At 46.7% G+C, this 23001-nt stretch overlaps 1 protein-coding gene across 1 annotated transcript; it reads left to right on the forward strand.

Moving 5' to 3' along the window:
- Positions 1 to 22898, forward strand: LOC308671322 (PH and SEC7 domain-containing protein 4-like; the record flags this gene model as incomplete). The annotated part of the gene is made up of 11 exons (XM_081333428.1): positions 1 to 2037; positions 3948 to 5053; positions 7156 to 7213; positions 7342 to 7777; positions 8050 to 8247; positions 8837 to 8917; positions 9848 to 9960; positions 18427 to 18485; positions 18700 to 18789; positions 21690 to 21733; positions 22709 to 22898. Exons 2-11 carry the CDS (start codon positions 4046 to 4048, stop codon positions 22896 to 22898), a joined length of 2277 nt encoding a protein of 758 aa, XP_081189554.1. The 5' UTR covers positions 1 to 2037; positions 3948 to 4045.
- Positions 22899 to 23001: the final 103 nt, after the last annotated feature.

Consider the following 23001-nt stretch of genomic DNA (forward strand, 5'->3'; position numbering starts at 1 on the left):
TACCCTATAATAATTTCTTCCACTGAAGCACTTAATTAAAAAACAATCTTTCTTAAAATTTGTAATTATCCTCAACATTCACTCCTTGCAAAAAGTAAGAATAGCTACCGGTAGATGAAGAGCTGATGCTGTCAATGCTGAGGTAGTAGAGATACTGCATCATAAGATTTTGCATAGTTTGGACCCTCCTCCATTATGCTGTGCTATAAGAACAGCCTTAACTTGGCTCTGAGGCAGCCGTAGTTTCTCTTGGTCAGCAGGGAATCCCTATGACAGCCAGACTGGATGTCACTCCTCCCCACAGGCCAAATTGAGTCTCTCTCTGTGTTGCAGGTTTGGATGACCTGAGGGGATTCCAACACAGGGAAGGTGTGTGGATGCCAAATTGGCAATGGCTGGGAGGTCCTGGGTACCATCCTTACTGGGAGAAGAGGCGTACTGGCAAAACTGCCAAGGGAACAGTTTAATAGTGATAATGAAGGGCTTTTTCCTTAGCCCCACAGGCCTGGTGGGTCACACTGATGAGCTGGAGGTTGGTGATTTCTCTCGTAAGCACTGCCTGATGAGGAACAACCAGCTCCTATGGATTCCAACCAAACCAGGGCTTGTGTCTTTCTGTTTGTGGTGACATTGTCATCTAGAACATGGGGCAGCCTTTCTTTGTGTCTCCTTCACTGCCGGGCAGAGTTTCTGTCTGACAACAGAGGAAAAGTCCCCTCCCTGCTTGTCTCAGGAGGCCCCAGCCAAAGCTTAGGTGGGTTGCACTCTTTCAATGACTGAAGTTGGTCTGTGAGGGGAGGTGTCCCCGCTTTGTCCAACAGCGATTGGGAGAACTAAAGGAGGAAGATGCTGCTGTATCATTGTTTAAAATTTGTCCTACAATTAGGGAAAAATTTACAGGCTTCTTTTGCAAAACCACTATATTCTGAGAGTTCAAGTAAAGCCAGTGATATGCAGATGATGGAAGTAAATAAATAAAATAAATACATTATAAATAAATAACGGCATATACATAGAATGAAGGCTACTGCTAAGCTTGTAAGCCGCCCTGAGTCTTCGGAGAAGGGCGGGATATAAATGGAATTAAAATTAAAAAAATAAAATAAAAAACGTGGCTGACTATATTTTAAGGCATATTCTGAATATTGTTAAAGTTCTGTTCATTTCCCATCTCTATTGCTTTGTCTGTTGTGGTGCAAGGTCACATCTTGTCAGATGGACAATTATATAAATTCAAAAAATAAATATCTGGAGATTCTCAGTCATCCACATCATAGTTGTCCCAAAGAAGCTTTTTCATGAGGCAACTGGACTTTCTTATTTCTCTTTGAAGACATAGCTGAAGAAGCTTCTTAGATGAGAATGGAAACATCTTCAAATAAAAAGAAAGTCCAGTTGCCATCTAAAAAATCATCTTTCGGATTGATAAATGTGCATAACAATTTTGCTTTACTACTGTTTTTTGCAGTAGCTGAAAAAGACAGCAGCTCAATTTGAATATACAGAAGAGTGAACAATCTGTTTTTTCTTGTTTGGCTTTTTCTAGTTTAGCTATTTAGGCAACCCTCTTGGATTTCAACAATTTCAATATGTTCCATATTGTATCTGTTGGTGGTAAGTAGTGGAAGTAACCACACAGCCTAATTAGGTTCTCCACCCCCTATCATTTAAAGATGACTAAAGCCTTCAGTGCTAAAAGTTTGTTTGAAAAGGGGCGGGGGTGGGGATAGAACTAAGACCATAGTGCCATGAAAAATACAGTTCAAAAATACACTCCATGGCTCTTTAATAGCCACTTGTTTCCCTTCTTTTTCCCTTTCCCTTTCTTAGTGCATTGTTGTTGTTAGTTACGAAGTCGTGTCCGACCCATCGCGACCCCATGGACAACGTTCCTCCAGGCGTTCCTGTCCTCTACCATCTTCTGGAGTCCATTTAGGCTCATGCCCACTGCTTCAGTGACTCCATCCAGCCACCTCATTCTCTGTCGTCCCCTTCTTCTCTTGCCCGCCACCTTTCCAAGCATTAGGCTCTTCTCCAGTGAGTCCTTCTCATTACATGGCCAAAGTATTTCAGTTTCAACTTCAGGATCTGGCCTTCTAAAGAGCAGTCAGGGTTGATCTCCTCTAGGACTGACCGGTTTGATCGCCTTGCAGTCCAAGGGATTCACAGGAGTCTTCTCCAGCACCATAGTTCAAAGGCTTCAATTCTTAGTTCATAGATTCATATATATCAATCTGTTCCTGGAGGAAACTGATTATCTGGACCCGTACCAATCGGGCTTCAGGCCCGGACACAGCACGGAGACGGCATTGGTCGCGCTGGTGAATGATCTCTGGAGGGCTAGGGACAGGGGTTGCTCCTCTGTCCTGGTCCTATTAGATCTCTCAGCGGCTTTCGATACCATCGACCATGGTATCCTGCTGCGGCGTCTCAGGGGGTTGGGAGTGGGAGGCACCGTTCTACGGTGGTTCTCCTCCTACCTCCAGGGCCGCTCGCAGTCGGTGTTGACAGGAGGGCAGAGATCCGCCCCGAGGTCTCTCATTTGTGGAGTTCCTCAGGGGTCGGTCCTCTCGCCTCTCCTGTTCAACATCTATATGAAGCCGCTGGGCGAGATCATTCGTGGTTTCGGGGTGGGGTATCACCAGTACGCTGATGATACCCAACTTTTTCTTTCCACCCCGAACCAACCCAGCGATGCCCTCTCCGTGATGTCCCGGTGCCTGGAGGCGGTTCAGGTCTGGATGGGGAGAAACAGGCTTCGTCTCAATCCCGCCAAGACTGAGTGGCTGTGCATATCGGCATCTCGGGTTAACCAACTTATTCCACCTCTAACGATGGGGGGTGAGGTGTTACCCCCCGTTGATAGGGCTCGCAACTTGGGCGTCCTCCTGGACTCACGGCTCAATTTTGAAGACCACATAGGAGCCGTGACCAGGGGGGCTTTTGCACAGGTTCGCCTGGTGCGCCAGTTGCGTCCCTATCTGGACCGAGACGCCCTACGCACAGTTACTCATGCGCTTGTTACCTCCCGTCTGGACTACTGTAACGCTCTCTACATGGGGCTGCCCTTGAAGACCACTCGGAGGCTTCAACTGGTGCAGAATGCGGCCGCGCGAGTTGTAATGGGGGTCTCCCGATACTCCCATGTAACACCTCTACTCCGTGAGCTGCATTGGCTTCCGGTTGCCCTCCGGGTGAAATTCAAGGTGCTGGTTATTACCTATAAAGCCCTACATGGCCTGGGTCCGGGCTATTTGAGGGAACACCTGCTGCCGGCATCAAACGCCCTTCGCCCAGTGCGCTCCCACAGGGAGGGTCTGCTCAGGGTGCCGCCGGTGAGAGATTGCCGGCGGGTGACACCCAGGGATAGGGCCTTCTCAGTGGGAGCGCCTGCCCTCTGGAACCAGCTGCCGGTGGAGCTGAGGACTGCCCCCGACCTCCGATCATTCCGCCGGGGCCTGAAGACCTGGCTCTTTGAGCTCTCGGGCCCAGGCTGAGGAGAAATTTTAATTGGGGTTTTAAGTATACAGGGTCAATTTAATATTTTTTAATTTGGTTTTTTAACTTTTGTATGGTGGTTTTTTTTAATTTCCTGTAAACCGCCCTGAGTCCTCAGGGAATAGGGCGGTATATAAATGTGAATAAATAAATAAATAAATAAATTATATTTGTTATAATATCCTAAATCTTGATGTGCAAAACACTGAGGACTAGCAACTCCTTTTATGGCATCTGCAGGAGTTTATACTGGCATGAAGAACTGTGTTTCCAGCAGCTAATATTTGGCATCTTTTGGCTTCTTTTGTAATTGATCTGTTTAATTATTTATATATTTAAAATATTTTGATATTGCTTCTCATTATAGAATGTAAGATGCCGACTGTGAAACTATTCATTTGGAGCAAGTGTTATAACCAGAACATATATTTCTACTTTCTCTTTTGCAGGCCAAACAAGAGAACCATGGAGATTACTTTTAAAATGCCCAGTTTCTTAGCCCATTGAAAATCAGACTGGAACCGTAGTTGCTTCTGTGCAAGTTTTCATGGTAGATGCTAGAATGGAATGCCCTGAATGCTCCAGTACCTCAGACTGGATGGATATGGCCTCTGAAGACAGAACAACGGAAGTGAACTCTGACCCTGGAGGGTGCTTAAAACAGACTTGGGATCTGCTTGCATTTTCTGAAACTTGCCAGGCTGAAAATGCTATTACCCCTCCTTCTTTGTGTCTTGTACAGGATAGGTTGGAGGGTGTTCACTGCAGAACTGAAACACCCTCTGAAAATTCCATTCCAGTGTTAATGCAGAATAATTTTGAAGTATTGCACACTGAACTGGACCACCCTGTTTCAGAAAGCTTGGACTTTGAGACATTTGGACAGCCTCTTGAGCTGGTAAAAAATTTGAAAACTCAGGATAAATGTAATAGTGATGCTACCCAATCTGTTTTTTGGGCTGGTATTCTACAAGCTCAGATGTGTGTCTTAGATCTTCAAGAGGAGTTAGATAAGCAGAAAGAATCTCTGCAGACTCACAGTGTGAGTTCTAAAAACATACCGGTGACAGTCATGTCCCTGGACACAGCTACTACCGTCAATGAACATTTACTCCTTGAAAGTGATAGTGGGGAGGAGCCAGAAGAGAATTTAGAGAGACAGGAGGTGGAAGAAAGTGACGAGGAAGATGAGGAGGAGGTTGAATATTTATTTTTCAATAACCCACTCTTTCAGGAAAGTCCTCAATTAACCAGAACTTTTGAAGGACAAGTTCCATGGACACAATCAGAAAGGGAAAGTTACACTGAGAATTACAAGAAAAATCTTAAAAGTGATGTGGACTCTGGAAACCATAATGGTGACTTGTTTTCCCAGGCCATTATGGCAATAAGCCCTGTGGCCAGGAATTATTTTTCTGTATGTGATCCAGATGCTAATGAGGACACATCCACCTGTTCTTTTCCAAGTTATGTGCCCCATTATCGTTCCTTGTCTCCATTGATAATCACAGAAAGAGATCTTGAAACCACATGCTCTTTGGAAGAGAATTCAAAGGTAAGAGGGGCTTGAACTGAACTGAACTGAACTTGATTTGGTCAAGAGTGATTCAGTACACAAGGAATTTGTCTCTAGTACAGAAGCTCTCAGTGCATATGCTTCTATGTACAGCTGACCGGCCATACTCAGTGTGTGGTCCTCAATGGAACTGCATCTACATGGAGGGAAGTGTGTGGTGGAGTGCCCCAGGGTTCTGTTCTGGGCCCAGTACTCTTCAACATCTTCATCAATGATTTGGATGAGGGGATAGATGGGGAACTCATCAAATTTGCAGATGACACCAAGCTGGCAGGAATAGCCAACACTCCAGAAGATAGGCTTAAGATACAGAAGGATTTTGATAGACTTGAATATTGGGTGCTATCTAACAAAATGAAATTCAATGGTGAAAAAAGTAAGATTCTACATTTAGGCAAGAAAAATGCACAGGTATAATACAGGTTGTAACTTGCTCAAGAGTAGTAACTGACAGTTACTTAAATATGTGTCAGTAATGTGCTGCAGCTGCCACAAAAGTCAACACAGTGCTAGGCTGCATTAACAGAGGGATACAATCAAGATCATGTGAAATATTAATACCACTTTACAATGCCTTGGTAAAGCCACACTTGGAATACTGCATCCAGTTTTGGTCACCACGATGTAAAAAAGATGTTGAGACTAGAAAGAGTACAGAGAAGAGCGACAAAGATGATTAGGGGACTGGAGGCTAAAACATAAGGAATGGTTGGTGGAATTGGGTATGTCTAGATTAATGAAGAAAAGAACTAGGGGTGATATGATAGCAGTGTTCCAATATCTCAGGGGCTGCCCCAAAGAAGAGGGAGTCAAGCTATTCTCCAAAGCACCTGAAGGCAGGACAAGAAACACCCTCCCAGCTTCTGTTCTGTTCTGTTCTGTTCTGTTCTGTAATAGACTCATGAGCATACATCTACCGTGTTTGCTTTACATAAACTTAGTTGGAGTTTTAATTCCTATTTAGGTCCAGTCCTCTCCAACAAAAGAATGCATTCTACCAGCTGCCCAGCACCTCTTTCAGGGCCAGGATGACATCACTGGACCTGCAAGAGACTTTCTTGTCCAAACCAAAACCCTTGTCAGGACCCACTTCAACCCCACATCTTAAGCAGAACTCTTGGAAGCGATTTCTTCCAACAGGAACTTTTATTAAGAGTAGTTGATAGCAGGATAATAGACAGGATCTGAGATTTCCCATGCAGAGCAATAGGTTAAGGTATCCCCAGGCAAGACCCCATCCCATAGTCCATCTGGCCAGTGTGGGACAACCGATCCCCAGGTGTTAGGTCCATCGTGGGAAAAGGGGAGATAACAGTGGCCCGTCTTCAGTTCACACCACGATGGTCACACCTTCCTCTGAGAGCGTAGAAATAAACCAGGCACGGAGGTTACATTCCTTGTTCCCTCCCTTGTTCGAGCTGACAGTTTAGGGAGAGAAAGTTCAGAGAGAGAGAGAGATAAGCAGGAAAGCAAAATGTTACATTGTAGCGGATAGAGGACAGGCAATAAAGGAAAGCAAAAGGTTACATTGTAGTGATAGAGGAAGCAGAGGCAATAAACCCACTGAGGCACATCCCCCCTCCCCCTTGGGAGTAAGGCAGAACCCAGGGAAAGTTGAGGTTTGATTTGGGTCAGAAGGGATAGAAATGAAATAGGAATGGGTTCTGACAACCCTCTTGTTTTGCTTAGCTGCTAATGCTGCATGCAGATGTAGGTCAATGTTTGGGGTATCCTTATATTAACCACCAGTTATTTCATCCCTTGTCTTGGAAATCTTGAGACCTGGAGACAGCAAACTAGAAGTAGCTGCTTGAATATACCATTTACCTGGTAAATGGCATAGATAAACTTTCCACAAAACCAGGTCCTTGCCTTCAACAAAACAGCATCCGAACAATCTACAAATCCATTTGCACAAGGCCGCGCTGGTTTTGTTTCTGTCCCCTGTACAGCGATTGTTCTTTCCACAGCTTGGGAAATGCTTGAAAATCCACTCCTGAAGGCAGGGCGCAGAGGGGTCAGCAGCTTTTCATGTTGTCAGCTGCCTCAGCCTTTTGTGACTACCAAAATTTATCTTCCAGGCTGAGGGCTGTGTTCTGGATCCATTCAAAGGAGATGTTCTGGAAATCATTACTCCAGGTAAGTCTTGCAGTGATCTTTCTAAGAGCATCAGGGAATGCACTGCCCATCACAGAGCTTTCTAAGCTGCACTGTGATCTTGCAAGGAAAGGAAACTGCCTTGTAACTGCCTTGTCCCTCTGGTCCAGATGCAGACCTGCCTGCGTATTTGCCAGCAGAAGGCCTGTTGTTTTCTGCCTCCAGCACTTTGATGTCTGCTTTGCTGCAAGAGACCACGGAGAGCTGTCCCCCTCCTAACCCTGTATCTCCAGGGAAGAGTTGCTGTGTTCCCTCCAGCTTCCAGGTCCTCTCAGGTCCTGCTGCAGAAGAGAATCTGCAGCAAGAGAGGTTTGAGCTACAAGGATCATTCTGTGGCCACCCTTCATCTTCCTGCACATGGTTAGAGGAGCCCGAAAGAACTTCCTCTCTACAGAAAGACGTCACCAGAGCAGATGTGCACTCCATCCCACTTTGTGGTATAGAGCGGAAGCTGGTGAGCTCAGTAGAAAGACTCAAGATGGTGGAGTTGCCAGCTATGCCAAGCAATGGGAGGTCAAAAGACAGAGAGGAAGAGCCCATGTTATAGTAAGGATGCTTTGTTTTACATCTCTTGGGACCATTGGCCTTTCTGGTCTGCTCACTACACACAGCATCCTCCTGCTGAGGTGGGCTTGAGCCAAGAGGCAACCCAGCAAGTATCTGGAGGCTGCTTTGAAGTGATTGTGGCTTTTGTCCTGCAGCCACAAGAGAGTTTGCTTGCCTTGTTGCCTCAGGATGGCTACATTTGTGTCAGCATTTATTCTCTTGAGCTGTGACAAGAGTCCAAGTCTTTTTGTCTGTCTCTCCACTCTCTGCAGCTGTCGTGAAGAACTTGGAGGGGAGTTCAGCAGAACCGGGGAGATTCTGCCTGCCAAGGTCACAGCAGAACCGAATGGCACCCTGCTCCTTGCAAACAGCACCTCTGGAGACCTGGCCGCAGCACACAGGCTGGCAGCTCGCCTCTACCATCTGGACGGGTTCAAGAAATCTCAGGTGGCTGCTTTTCTCCAGAAGAAGTAAGATGGCCTTGAAAGTCTTCAGTTACACACCTCCTTCCGTTTGGGGATTTGAATGTTTGTCACTTTAATTACTTGCACAGTATGTGCGCGCGCACACGTGCGTACACACACACACGCACACACACACCATGCTGAGTTTTAAGTTGTTCTTTCATCACCCGAACGAAGAAGCTAACGCATTTCCAGGCCAGTGTTCTAGAAAACAGGGCCCTCTGCTGACTGATAGCCAAGTATGGAGGGCATTTTGAGCAGGTGCAAAGTAAACACTGCCATCCTCTGAGGCAGCCCAAGCAGCAGAATCTTGTGGTCCTGAAGCAAATACAAAGGACAGACACTTTGGTCAGCAGGAGTCCAGCTGAGGGAAATATTAGGAAGAAACAGTAAAAGCAAGGGCCAAAGGGGCTGAATGGGGATGGCAGTAGCACTTTCTCTCTTTTTGCTTGGACTTTTGCATGGCCATAGGACCTGGAGCGCAGGAGGTGGGCTTTAGGAGCCAGGCAAGTGTGAAGAACCCCTAGGAGGAGAATGAGAGGTTCTCTCAGAGGGCTTGGGGTTTTCTGAGCTGTTTCTGTACATTTGTCCACAGCAATACCTTCAGCCAGATGGTAGCTGAGGCCTACCTTTCCTTCTTCCACTTCTCTGCGCAAACTCTGGATCAAGCCCTAAGGTAATGTACTCCTTGCCTTGGGCTGCCTTTCCATTTTCAAGAAGGGAAGTGAAACTTCATAGTTCATGGCCAAATTTCCTGCCCTTCCTGATTAGGAGGGAGGGTGCCCTTCCCTCCTAACATAACACCCAGGGGGAGGGCCTTTTCTGTGGGTGCGCCTGCCCTCTGGAACCAGCTGCCCGTGGAGCTCAGGACTGCCCCTGACCTGCGTTCATTCCGCCGGGACCTGAAGACTTGGCTCTTTGAGCTCTCTGGCCCAGGCTGAGAATTTTAACTGGGGTTTTATTTTCAGGGATAATTTAATCTTTTAATTGTCTTTTAACTTTGTATTTTGTATTGGTGTGATTTTAAAATGCCCTGTAAACTGCCCTGAGTCCTTCGGGAAAGGGCGGTATATAAATCTAATAAAATAAATAAATAAATAAATAAATCCAGGAGGCCAAGAGCTAACTTGAGGAATGGCTGGACTATGTGGGGAGTAACAGAATGAAAAATGGGAAGAGGAAAATAAGATGATATGGGAAGAAAAGATCAAGTGGCCTCTTCCTGCAGCTCTGCTACTAGTCAAGGCCTGCTTGATTTGGAGACCTTCCTTCAGCTGTGGGAAGGGACCTGGATGCAAGGAAAATCCTTGAAAGCTTTGAGCAGAGGCGGCTGTGTCTCAAGTCACCTCAGTCCTTGGCATACTAAAGGGAGCTGGCTGAGAAGCTCCATTGTGAAGATAGAAGTGCCTCCCAGCCTCAGGGTTTCAGCTGCCTCAGCCTCCTTGTATTGTCCCCATGCCAAATGGGTGACATTGGAAGCCCTGAGGATGCTTCTTTCCCAGGCCTCGTGCTGCTGCTGCTGCTGCTGCTTGCTAATCCTGGGGAAAAGAAGCATCCCAGGCACCTTCCCTGCTCTTCTGTGCTTCACAGACCTTTCTTTTGGCAGGTCTTTCTTGAAGTCCTTTGTGCTCACTGGGGAGACTCAGGAGCGGGAGCGGATCCTGATGCATTTCTCTCGGCGCTACCACTGCTGCAATCCTGAGGCCTCTCTTAGTCCAGGTGAGACTCTCAGTCCAAACCTTGCAGTGCATAAGCTTTGGTTTGGGCAGCAAGTGCTCTTGTGCTTACCTTGCTTTTATTTTGGCCCCAAAATCGGGATTTTTTAAAAAAAATATTTAATCCCATTTATATCCCGCCCTTCTCCGAAGACTCAGGGTGGCTTACAATTTTAAGCACAAACCAATGTGCTTAGCAATGGGGGTGGGATCATTGTTTTCCAACTGAATCAGAGAACCCAGGCTCAAAACAGGAACTGAATAACTTATCTGTCATTATATTATTGTCATTTTCCTTGGGCAGCTGGCAGACCAGTTCTCTTTATTTCCCTTTGAGCATATTGTAGGTTTTCTGGGCTTCTTTTACCATCTGTAGTTGTATGGTTTCAGGCAACCAACAAATACTCCTTTTCGGCAAATGATTTCCATCTCCTGGAATTTGGGGTAGCCAGATTAGTGTCTTCTCTTGGGGCTTACAGTTTTACCTCTTTGGCAACTGAAATTCTCTTGAACACTTTTTCCCATTTCTTCCTCCTACCTGGATGTACTATTTTTCATTGCTTTGAGTTTATTCAAAGCATTTTTCTTGTGGTCCATTTACACCCACTTTTATTTCCTTCCCTTAAAAGCAGGGACATTATTAGTCGCATATATAATGTTCTTGGGGGAGGCTGGATGGTCCACTGGGCAGAGGAATCCAGTGGATAGGGATGATTTTTCCACACAGCGATTTAAAGGAATGTGCCATCAGTTCATATTTTGCATTACTCTATTTTTTCTTTGAAAAATGTTTTATGTCCATTAATAAATATTTAATTAATTATTTTTGGATTTTAAAACATCCTCAATTTTGTTTTTTCCACTATCATTTTCTGGGCAAAAAGAGAATCCACTCGTGTCTTGATATCTTTTTTGATGGAGTGGAAATTGGAATAGGTAGGGAGAAGGAAGAGGGAGAAAGGACATTGTGACCATTTCCAATGTGCTTATATATTTGCTTATCTTCAGCAGCTTTTTCATCATGGGTTAGCACTGCCAGAACCCTGTTTTAAAATAGAAACTACTAGGGGAGTTTATCCCATTTAGTTCTTTGAGTTCTTCCTAGCCCATCCTGTCACAGAGGTGGGCATTTAATCCATTTTATGAGAGACCTTTTTTGTCTGGTGGCTCCAAGCATTTGACTGCAATTCCTGTTTGGAGGCTATCCTAGGACACGAGCCAGGAACTTGCTCTTCACAGGCAATGAGACAGTGGGGATTTTGGGGGGAGCTGGACGGGAGGGGGCTCTGCTCATTTATTGACTGCTTTGTACACTGTGTAGAAGGAAGATAATAAGCACAATGTTCTACTGTAGGGACAGCAGACAGGAAAAAGCTATCTAGACTGTGGCTTGTGGGGGGGTTCCAGGGGAATCTTTGAAAAATTCCCCTAGATTGTACTGGCTAGTCTAGTGAAAAGCTCATAAAAAGAGGAAATATAAATCTATGCACTGATGCTATCTTAAGAAGGAAAAGTGAAAATAAACCGACTAGAGTCTGCACTTGAGACTTGCAATACTTGTTACATCTTTTGTTACTGCTTAAGAACAACCATACATGCAAATACAGGCTCATAATAATCTTGAAGAATTGCAACAAGTGAGAAGACAGTTGAAGAGAGCAGGGCATTTAAAACGGAGCCTTGTAAGAAGACAAATAGAGATGGTGCCCGAATCCATATCAACTCAGAGTTCCTTCCTGAGGCACAAATGACCAGGCTTAAGTTATCCCATTTTGGACATATTATGCAAAGTCCTAAACCTCTGGAGAAAGCTTAATGCTGGAAAGGGGGAAGGAAGGGGAAGAAGAGGTTGACTAGCAGCAAGGGGGGTGGACTCAGTTACAGTGGTGATGGGAACACCCGTACCAATCGGGTTTCAGGCCTGGGCACAGCGGGCTCGGGACAGGGGTTGCTCCTCTGTCCTAGTCCTATTAGACCTCTCAGCGGCTTTCGATACCATCGACCATGGTATCCTACTGCGGCGTCTCAGGGGGTTGGGAGTGGGAGGCACTGTTTTGCGGTGGTTCTCCTCCTATCTCCTGGGCCGCTCGCAGTCGGTGTTGACGGGAGGGCAGAGGTCCGCCCCGAGGCCTCTTGTTTGTGGAGTTCCTCAGGGGTCGGTTCTCTCGCCCCTCCTGTTCAACATCTATATGAAGCTGCTGGGCGAGATCATTCGTGGTTTTGGGGTGGGGTATCATCAGTACGCTGATGATACCCAACTTTTTTTCTCCACCCCAAACCAACCCAGCGATGCCCTCGCCGTGATGTCCCGTTGCCTGGAAGCGGTCCGGGTCTGGATGGGGAGAAACAGGCTTCGTCTCAATCCTGCCAAGACTGAGTGGCTGTGCATACCGGCATCTCGGGTCAACCAGACTATTCCATCTCTAACGATGGGGGGTGAGGTGTTACCCCCCGTTGATAGGGGTCGCAACTTGGGCGTCCTCCTGGATTCGCAGCTCACTTTTGAAGACCATATAGGAGCCGTGACCAGGGGGGCTTTTGCCCAGGTTTGCCTGGTGCGCCAGTTGCGACCCTACCTGGACCGAGATGCCCTACGCACAGTCACTCATGCGCTCGTGACCTCCCGTTTAGACTACTGCAACGCTCTCTACATGGGGCTGCCCTTGAGGACCACCCAGAGGCTTCAGCTGGTGCAGAATGCAGCCGCGCGAGTCGTGATGGGGGTCTCCCGATACTCCCATGTAACACCTCTACTCCGCGAGCTGCATTGGCTTCCAGTTACCCTTCGGGTGAGATTCAAGGTGCTGGTGATGACCTATAAAGCCCTAAATGGCGAGGGTCCGGGATATTTGAGGGAACACCTGCTGCCAGCATCAAGTTCCCTTCGTCCAGTGCGCTCCCACAGGGAGGGTCTCCTCAGGGTGCCGCCGGTTAAAGACTGCCGGCGGGTAACACCCAGGGGTAGGGCCTTCTCAGTGGGTGCGCCTGCCCTGTGGAACCAACTGCCTGCGGAGCTTAGGACTGCCCCCAACCTCCGTTCATTCCGCCGGGACTCTTCGAACTCTTCGAGCTCTCTGGCCCAGGCTGAGAATTTTTTAATCTTAATTTTAACTGGGTTTTAATTTTCTCAGGGTTCTATTTAATCTTTTTTAATTTGTTTTAACGTTTGTATTGACTTCCTTTTAAATGCCCTGTAAACTGCCCTGAGTCCTTCAGGAAAGGGCGGTATATAAATCTAAATAAATAAATAAATAAATAAATAAATAAATAAATAAATAAACACTGTTGGAAGACATGAAGCACCAAATTAGGGCGAGTTTCTTCTGGAGAAAAACTTATCTATGTGGTTGCTACAAGTCAACATCCACTTGACAGCATAGAATAAATGAAAGCCTGGAGAGTGTGATCATTCTAGAATCATAGACTGTATGGATTGAAAGGGACCTTGTAGTTGTATACTTCAAGTATATGCTTAGCATGGAAGTCCACCAATCTATGCCTGACAGGTAGCCCTGTTCCACTGACAACAGCTGTTACTAGTAAATCTTTCCTCTTATTCACTCTGAATCTTGTTTCTTTTAATTTCAATCTTGCTGTGTTCCTTGCTATGTTTTTGGTTCCAAGAAAAAAAAAGGTTGCAGATTGCTATCATATGCTCCTTTCTCTTCTGTAAATTAAAGGTCTGTTTTAACAATTCCTCACAAGGCTCACTTTCCAGATCTCTTTATCAGCCTGATAGCTGTCTTCTGAGCCCATTTTAGCATCTCTGCTTCCTTTTTAAAGTACAGTGCCTAGATGCACCAGTATAAAATAGTATGATAGAACAGTTAGTAGTATTATTATAAAATAGTATAATAGAACAGTTATTCTCTATGTTGGTGCAAAGCACACATTTGCCTATGATCCTACTCAAATGCATGGCCATTAAGCCAGTTGCCCTGAACATATCCCTATACATTTGCTTTTTTCCTGTCCAGATTCAAGATTTGCACTTTTTACAATTAAACATCCTATGCACTCAAACTTTTCTAGGTTATCATCTGAGTTAGCTCGGGAGTTCATGGCTTCCATGACGGCCATGGACCTGACGCAAGTAATTCATGGACCGACTCATGTGGGAGGCCACACCCTGGATTTGGTTTTTCTATCTGGACGGTGGTTAGATGATCTTGGTGGGGGCTCCCCAATTGTTATGCCCCTGTCATGGACCGATCATCATCTCCTGCGGCTGGTCTTCCGTTTTGCCACTCCCCGCCGTGGGTGTGTTGAGCCAACTAGATTGTTCTGCCCCAGGCGGTTAATGGACCCTGAAAGGTTCCAGGCAGCGCTGGGGTCCCCACCTGCCTCCTTTGCTCACAGCTCGGCAGATGCCTTAGTGGAAGCCTGGGAAAGGACGGCCACGGAGGCACTTGACTGAGTTGTACCCTTGCGGCCCCTGACCCGGTGCAGATCCCAGCAAGCTCCATGGTTTTTCGCGGAGCTCCGGGAGATGAAGCGTTGGAGACGGGGCCTAGAGAGCCGTTGGAGGTCCAGCCGATCCGAATCTGACCGATTGCGACTAAGAACCTGTATTAGGTCTTATCTCGCAGCGATAAGGGTGGCGAGGTCTAATCACTTCGCTACCCTTATCGCGTCCGCAGATAATCGCCCGGCCGCCCTGTTTAGGGTGACCCACTCCCTCCTTAATCAGGAGGTGAGGGAGGAACCCTTGCAGGGTCATGCCGAGGAGTTTAGTCAACATCTGTCGGACAAAATCGCTCGGATTCGGACCGGTTTGGACTCCGACTGGGCAGAGTCTGACGATTGGGACATGGGTGGTCTTGTCGATGTTATCTGGGATGAGTTCGATCCTGTGACTCCGGAGGAAGTGGACAGGGTTATGGGGAGGCTGAGCTCCACCACATGTTTATTGGATCCGTCCCCTTCCTGGCTGGTTTATGCGGCCCGGGAGGGGACACGAGGCATCTCTGAGTGAGGGTAGTTTCCCCGCCGTCTTGAAGGAGGCGGTGGTGAGACCTCTCCTCAAGAAGCCTGCCTTGGACCCAGCTGTGTTAAACAACTTTCATCCTGTCTCCAACTGTTGTGACTCAGGGCCAGCCTGTGGGTCCGGCAGCCGGCTCAGATGTCTCGGATGACTCAGATGAGGGGGAGGAGGAGGGTGTGGAAGACGAACTGGCTGATGATGGCTTGGAGGCTTCACAGAGCCCCCAGCCGGGGCCCTCTTCTCAGCTGCGTGAGCCCGATAGTGCGGAGGATGATGACCCACAGCTGGCCCTGTTCAAGGACGCCCGACGCAGGAGGCAGTCGAGCAGGAACAAACAGAGAAAGGCTGTGGGACTCCTCGGGAGGAGGCACAGGGAGGCCACGCCCTGAACTCTAAATAAAAGGAGTGTTTGGGGAAGGGCTGGTTGCTGAAAGCAACCCTTCCGTTTGAGGATTCAAGTTCCAGTGTTTTGTTCTGTTGTTTGTGTAATAAATCTTGGCAGACGCTTTGCAGCCTCAGACGCTCTCCAGTCTCTACTGTTTGAACAGGGGTTTGCCTTATTGCAAGGCCGGTAGCAGGCTGGTTCAGAACACCAACCTTCGCTTTCTTGCGAAGGTTGTTGAGAGTGTGGTGGCGCATCAGCTCCCTCTGGTTCTGGATGAAGCGGATTATCTAGACCCGTACCAATCGGGTTTCAGGCCTGGGTACAGCACGGACACAGCATTGTTCGCTCTGGTGAATGAGGGCTCGGGACAGGGGATATTCCTCTGTCTTAGTCCTATTAGACCTCTCAGCGGCTTTCGATACCATCGACCATGGTATCCTGCTGCGGCGTCTCAGGGGATTGGGAGTGGGAGGCACGGTTCTTCAGTGGTTCTCCTCCTATCTCCTGGGATGTTCGCAGTCGGTGTTGGCAGGAGGGCAGAGGTTGACCTCGAGGCCTCTCGCTTGTGGAGTTCCTCAGGGGTCGGTCCTCTCGCCTCTCCTGTTCAACATCTACATGAAACCGCTGGGTGAGATCATTCGTGGTTTTGGAGCTTTTTATTTCGACCCCAAACCACCCCAGTGATGCCCTCGACGTGATGTCCCGTTGCCTGGAAGCGGTTCGGGTCTGGATGGGGAAGAACAGGCTTCGACTCAACCCCGACAAGACTGAGTGGCTGTGCGTATCGGCATCTCGGGATATTCAGAATATTCCATCTCTTTCTATGGGGGGTGAGCTATTACCCCCCGTAGATAGGGCTCACAACTTGGGAGTCCTCCTAGACTCACAGCTCTCTTTAGAAGATCACATAGTAGCTGTGACTAGGGGGGGCCTTCGCCCAGGTTCGCCTGGTGCGCCAGTTGCGGCCCTATCTAGACCGGGATGCCCTACGTACGGTCACTCATGCGCTCGTGACCTCTCGTTTAGACTACTGCAACGCTCTCTACATGGGGCTGCCCTTGAGGACCACTCGGAGTCTCCAGCTGGTACAGAATGCAGCCGCGAGAGTTGTGTTGGGAGTTTCCCGATACTCCCATGTTACACCTCTGCTCCGTGAGCTGCATTGGTTACCAGTTGTCTTCCGGGTAAGATTCAAGATTCTGGTAATGGTTTTCAAGGCCCTACATGGCATGGGTCCGGAGTACCTTAGGGATCACCTGCTGCCGGCGTCAACTTCCCTCCGCCCTGTGCGTTCCCACAGAGGGGGCCTCCTTAGGGTGCCACCGGTCAGAGAATGTCGTCTGGTGGCCCCCAGGGGGAGGTCCTTCTCTGTGGGCGCGCCGGAATTGTGGAACCGTTTGCCAGTTGAGCTTCGGATGGCGCCCGACCTTCGCTCCTTCCGGCGCGATCTGAAGACTTATTTGTTCGAACAAGCCGGCCTGGCCTGATGGGGGATGGGGTTCGGATTTTATTGTTGTTTTAAATGTATTTTAATCTATTGTTAACTTGCGCATCTTGTTTAATTCCTTTTTAATTTTTGTATTTTGTATTTTTATATGTTTGCCCTGTTCACCGCCCTGAGTCCTTCGGGGCATATTTATTTTATTTATTATTTATTTTGAATTGTGATTCTCCCCTCTTAGTTGGTGTCATCTCTAAATTTGTGAAATCCCTTTCATCCCCTACATCATTTCTGCAGCTGTTGAACAGCACCTGGCAACAGAGCCCTAGGCCGCCCCGCTCAGAGCAAAACAGAACCACTTCTGAACAACCTTGTGCTGCTGGTTGTTTGATTGACGGCTTGTTCCCTGGACTGCAGAGTAATCTAGGCCATAGTTGTCCATTTTATCCACAAGGATACAAGAGACCTGGTCAGATGCTTCATTGAAGTCAACACACTGCATCCATGGCAATCCTTAGGTCTACCAAAGTAGTCCCTTTGTCATAAACACAGCTAACGTTTCTCTGACAGCTCTTGCTCTTTGCAAAACATGCCAACTCATTTTTCAAACATTTTCTGTTTTTTTTTTCAAACAGACATTTTCTCCTTCTATACTACATTCCAATAATAGGAGCTGTCCCACAAAGTTTCCATTATACCTATTAAATCATATTTGCTACAAAGACTTTACATTTTATTATGTTCTGAATCAAAGCTTATGATCCAATTGTTTACATTCTATCCTCTGAGCTTTAGTGATTTTTAGTGGTAAAAATAGGATTTTATAGGAATAATGGTGACAGGTGAGATACGTGCTATGATTGAATAAGAGCAAAAGAATAGAACATGTTTAACCTTAACAGGAAATAGAAATTTACATTGTATGTTAAAAAAAAGTACAGTCCCACTCAGAAATAAAAGTGAAAAAAGTTGGTAGTGCTGAGGAGACTACCTGGATTAAAAATAAGTGGAAGAACAATAAAAGCAGTGGCATTCTTGGTATCCACCATCATGGAGAAATTATAAAGTCTTCTAAAAGCAGACTGCAGGAATGAAAAGACATTTTTTTCTCTATGCCATCACTGCTAAACACATAATTCCCACAGCACTGTCTTATGCCTAAGGATATCTAATCATGTAGTAGGACTGTATTACTATTATCCCTCTCATCTTTTCTATTGGTATCTACTCCTATTGGTATCTTATGACTACCACTTGTTCGTTGTATCTTATGACTGAATCTTATCATTGATGATTTATTACTTTGTTGCTTGTATATATACTGAGAGCTTATGCATTGGAGACAAATTCCTTGTGTGTCCAGTCACACTTGGTCAATAAGAATATTCAACTCTATTCTATTCTATTTGCATCTCAAGATGTGATACTTAAGAATACTACAAAATGTCCGTTTGAGAAAAGAAGGAAACCACCACTTCCAGTTCATCTAGTAGAGAACAGAACAACTGAATGTTGATGGCAAATCTTAAGATTCAGTTCATTTTCTCTGGCCTTTTTTAATGAAGGGTCAAATTCCTTGTTTTGCTGACATTTCAAATTAGTTGTGGGAGAAGCTTATGGAATCTCTCACATCTCTCTTCAACATCCTTTTTTTCTGCAGATGCTGTGCATACACTCACCTGTGCCATGATGCTCCTCAATACCGACTTGCATGGGCAGGTAAGGAGACTCTCTCAGAGGAAGGAATCTTGGCTCACCTTCACTCACTTCAGCCTTTTATGGTTTATGAACAAAGAAAAACTATTTTTGGGAAAGGATATGTGGTACCCATAGAATAGGGTTGATGTGATAGCTCTTGTTTAGATGTGCAATATGGACAGCGCAACATCTTCAGTTCTCTTTGTCTCTCTTATCAACATGCTTCTGGAATCAGAATATTGGCCGTAGCATGAGCTGTCAGGACTTTGTTGTGAATCTCACAGGCTTAAATGATGGCAAGGACTTCCCCAAAGAACTGCTAAAGGTATGTGTAGCTTCCTTCTATGCAGACAATGAAAGGGATGCCTGTAGCCCAGCAGGTGTCAAACCTCAGTATGGCCAATGGAGAGAAAGCCTTGGCGCTCTAATTCAGCAACCCACCTCATGTAGCAGTAGCGCCCCTGATGCAGTGCTGACCTTGGGGGCTCAGTGGTTAGAATGCAGGATTGCAGGCAAACTGCTCACAGCCTGGCATTCGATCCAGACGGAGCTTGAGGTTGACTCAGCCTTCCATCTTTCTAAGGTCAGTAAAATGAGGACCAAAATTGTTGGGGACAACATGCTGAGATTGTAAACTGCCCAGAGAGTGCTGTAAAGCACTATGAAGCAGTATATAAGTCTCAGTGCTGTTGCTATTGCTATTCATCAAATGCTCTCTCCAGAGGAAAGGACTAGTACTCAGCTCCCATTCTCTGGGAACAATCAGCCAGTTCCCACAGTTGGTAGGAAAAAGTGCTCATGGTTTTACTATTTATTTATTTGTATGCTGTCTATTATTTTACAAATAACTGAAGGTGGTGAACATAGCCAGCACACTTCCCTCCTCTTACATTCCCCATAACAACAACCCTGTGAGGTGGGTTGGGCCAAGAGAGAGTGACTGGCCTAAAGTTACCCAGCTGACTTTCATGTCTAAGGCAAGACTAGAATTCATGGTCTCCTGCTTTCTAGTCTGGTGTCTTAACCACTAGATCAAACTGGCTCTAACTGGTTGAATGTATCAGAAGACATACATATAGTCCTAATTGTTTTTGTGGGGAATGTTCCACACCTGTAGCGGAACAAGGCAGGGACAAATTCAGCTTATTGTTGCCTGGAGGTTACAGAGTTCATATTACAGACTGTATTTACAGACACCGAGGAAGGAGAGAATCAAATGCCAACGTTCAGGTTTGTATGTCCAGCTTGGATGTAGCCATTCCATGTTCTTCCTGAGGAAAAGAGTGGTACAATATGGCCATCAGCTGGGACATGTCACACCAGCCTGAGGAAGATGTCACAAGACTGCTATTGTGGCTGCCTACACCGCAGCCAAGCAGAACAGGAGTGTGTTTGGACAGCTCCCTGTGAGGCAGCAGTGCCGTGCCAAGGGCTACTTCAGGAGAGGTTGTGGCCTCGTCCTTTTTCTGGGCTTATCATGGAAACACCTGGGGAAGCAGGCCAGTTAGATGGTAGTTCAGCTCTCTGGTCCAATTTATTGGCTGTTCTAGTGCTGTGAATCAGAATAACAAAATAACAGAGTTGGAAGGGACCTTGGAGGTCTTCTATAGCTCTTTCAGCCGTCTCCTGCGGCTCCCAGTCCTCTGCCATGTGCAGTCCCCCCCCAAAAAAAAAGTGGGACTAAAAAAGTTCAACCAATCAATTCAAATATGCAGGGTAGGTGCATATCTCGCCTTGGCTCCACTCTTCAGTCAAACCCTGTTCTGCACATGCGCGCATGTATGCGCATGTGCACACATTTTTTGCGGCTCCCAGTTTTTCCTTTTGTGAGGGAACCGGTTCTGAGTGGCTCTTTCACTGTTTCAGGTTGCTGATCCCTGCCCTATACCATTCCAGACAAATAACTGTCCATCTCTTGAAAATCTCCAGTATTGGAGCACCCCCAACTTCCAGAGGCAAGCCATTCCACTGTTCTCACTGACAGGAAATTTCTCCTTAGTTCTAGGTTGCTTCCCTCCTTGATTAGTTTCCATTCATTGATTCTTTGGAGAACAGGTTGACCCCCTCCTCTCTGTGACAGCCCCTCAAATACTGGAATGCCACTGTCCTGCCACCCATGGTCTACTTTTCATTATACTAATCCTACCCAATTCCTGCAGCCATTCATTTTTTCTTTTAGCCTCCAGCCCCTGATCATCCTTGTTGCTCTTTTCTGAACTCTGTCTAGAGTCTCAACAACTTTCTTAATCTGCCAGTGAAACAATTTTAACAATCTACCATTTCTTTATTTGTTTATAAAACATTTATATAGCTGTCCATCTTATACCAAACGCCAGGTAGCTCCCAATCAAGAATTAAAACAGCATAAATATATAAAAACTATTAAAACCATCAACTTAAAAAATGAATGAACAAACAAAAACCTTAGCAGCCAAGTGAAATTTCCAACAGGCAATCCCCTCATCCTATCCCAGCACTTGGGGGAAAGCTGGGTCTTCAGTGCTTTAAGGGGGCCTAGGAGGGTCCAGGCCTGCTGAACCTCAGGGTGGAAAGGTGTTCCTTAGGGCAGGGGTTGCCATGGAAAAGGGATAGTTATTCCTCATTCCCCCCTCCCACCCCAAAATCAGGCACTAAGTTTCAGTCCTTGTTAGAATCTATATCCCAACTGCCTTTGTTGACAAGGCAGCTTATAAAAAAATACAAGATACCAGAAGGGTCATTTCTTAAAAATGGCATCAGAATCTCCCATCAGCTGTTACGTATAGGAAAATTAACTTCATGTGCCTTCTGCAGGTGGCCTGTGAGGACAGCTGTGGTTTTGGTCACAGCCGCACTTGCCCTCTGCAACTGTCCAAGAGAGGACAAAAGGGGCACATGAAGGGCAATGCAAAGAGTGCTGACCCCCCAACTAGTCCTGCATGAAGAACTAGTGAGATCAAGGGTCTGGCCGTAGGGAAGGGGAGAGGCTCTCCCTAAATTCACGCCCCTGAAGACATCAGCCAAGTCAGTTGAAGGGCTGGATCCGGCCCCAACCAGATGCAGTGCCCGGACTCTTCTGGGCTCCCAGCTTTTCTTCACAGCTGATAATAGCTGAGGAAGGATTGGCGGTACTTTTGAGAACAGAACCCCAAAATTGGCAGTTCAGGAGGGAGAGCTTAGTTTGAAGGGTGGGGGTTAGATGCATGGGAAGAAACCTTACATCTCAGCTTTTTTCTATCTGTCCAGGCATTGTATAACTCCATCCGTCATGAGAAACTGGAATGGGCTGCGTAAGTAAAAGCAAGGTAGCATGGGGGTGGGGCTTTGAGGAAGGAGAAGGGAGGGCTGAGGTCCAATAGGGAAGGCATGAAAGCCCTGGAGCCCCACCCGTCTCCCTCATAAAGGAGATGGGGTGGGGTTGCTCTGTATAAGCCGTGTGGGTGGGTAACTGTCACTCTGGGGTAACTGTTTTAAGTATTAAGCCTGGAGGGGTGGATGCCAAGAAGGACAAGGAGAAGGGAATGTTTCCAAATACTAAACTTGGGGCAGAGGAGCTTGTTTGCCCCTACTGGAAGCCTAAATTGTGCCTCAAATTTACGTCAGGATTGTGCTGTGCTGCCACAGGAAAGGAGGAGGCCCAGTAATATTTCCCAAGTTCATTACCTGCTCAGGGAAGAAGATGCTTTAAGATTTCAGGATTGCCCAGAATGTTGAAAGCTGGGGGCAGGAGGAAAGCCCAAGTGGCATGACAGAAAAACATGATTTTTCAAATTGCGAATGGTGTCTTTCATACTTTCTTAAATTTATTTTTATTATTTATTTAATTTTTATCCCACCTTTGCTATTTTTACAAATAACTCAAGGTGGTGAACATAATCAACACATCTTCTTCCTTCTCCTATTTTCCCCACAACAACCTGTGAGAGGGACTGGCCCAAAGACACCCAACTGGCTTTCATGCCTAAGGCAGAACTAGAACTCACGGTGGCCTGCTTCCTAGCCTGGTACCTTAACCACCAGGCCAGACTGGCTCTAAATTTGAAAGGCATCTGCAGGTGACGACTCGGCATTTCCTTCCATTCCATCATGAACACAGATTTTTCTCCCAACCTCTTTTTTTGATCCTTAGTACAATTAAGTCGTCCAAAATCACACTGTTTGGTTCCCAGACAGAAAAGGCTCCTCGAGGGAGTCTTTTTTTCCTTTCACATGTTTTTTTTCCTATGTGCAGCCTGTGCCAAATTTCTGTTTCCTTCCCCCCACAGGGATGAGGAAGAGAGAATGGATGCAAAGATACCCCTGAGTCCTGCAAACACCCAAAGGAAAACCAACCCTTTTCTGACTGTGTGGCAGGACCCCGGGGCAAAAATATACCAGCAGGGTCTCCTTGCTCGAAAGGTGCACGCGGAGGCTGATGGCAAGAAAAGTGAGTGCCGAGTTGTGGCCCTGGACTAGCAGAGGCGAAAGAGGGGCTGGCAAAATCTCTCATGGCTTTGGGCCTTGCTCTCTTGCCCACCCACTCCCACCCCTCCCCCCGCAGAAGCTGCAGGCGGTCACC

Source organism: Vipera berus (assembly GCF_964194415.1).
Source record: "Vipera berus genome assembly, chromosome: 8".
Classification (NCBI taxonomy): domain Eukaryota; kingdom Metazoa; phylum Chordata; class Lepidosauria; order Squamata; family Viperidae; genus Vipera; species Vipera berus.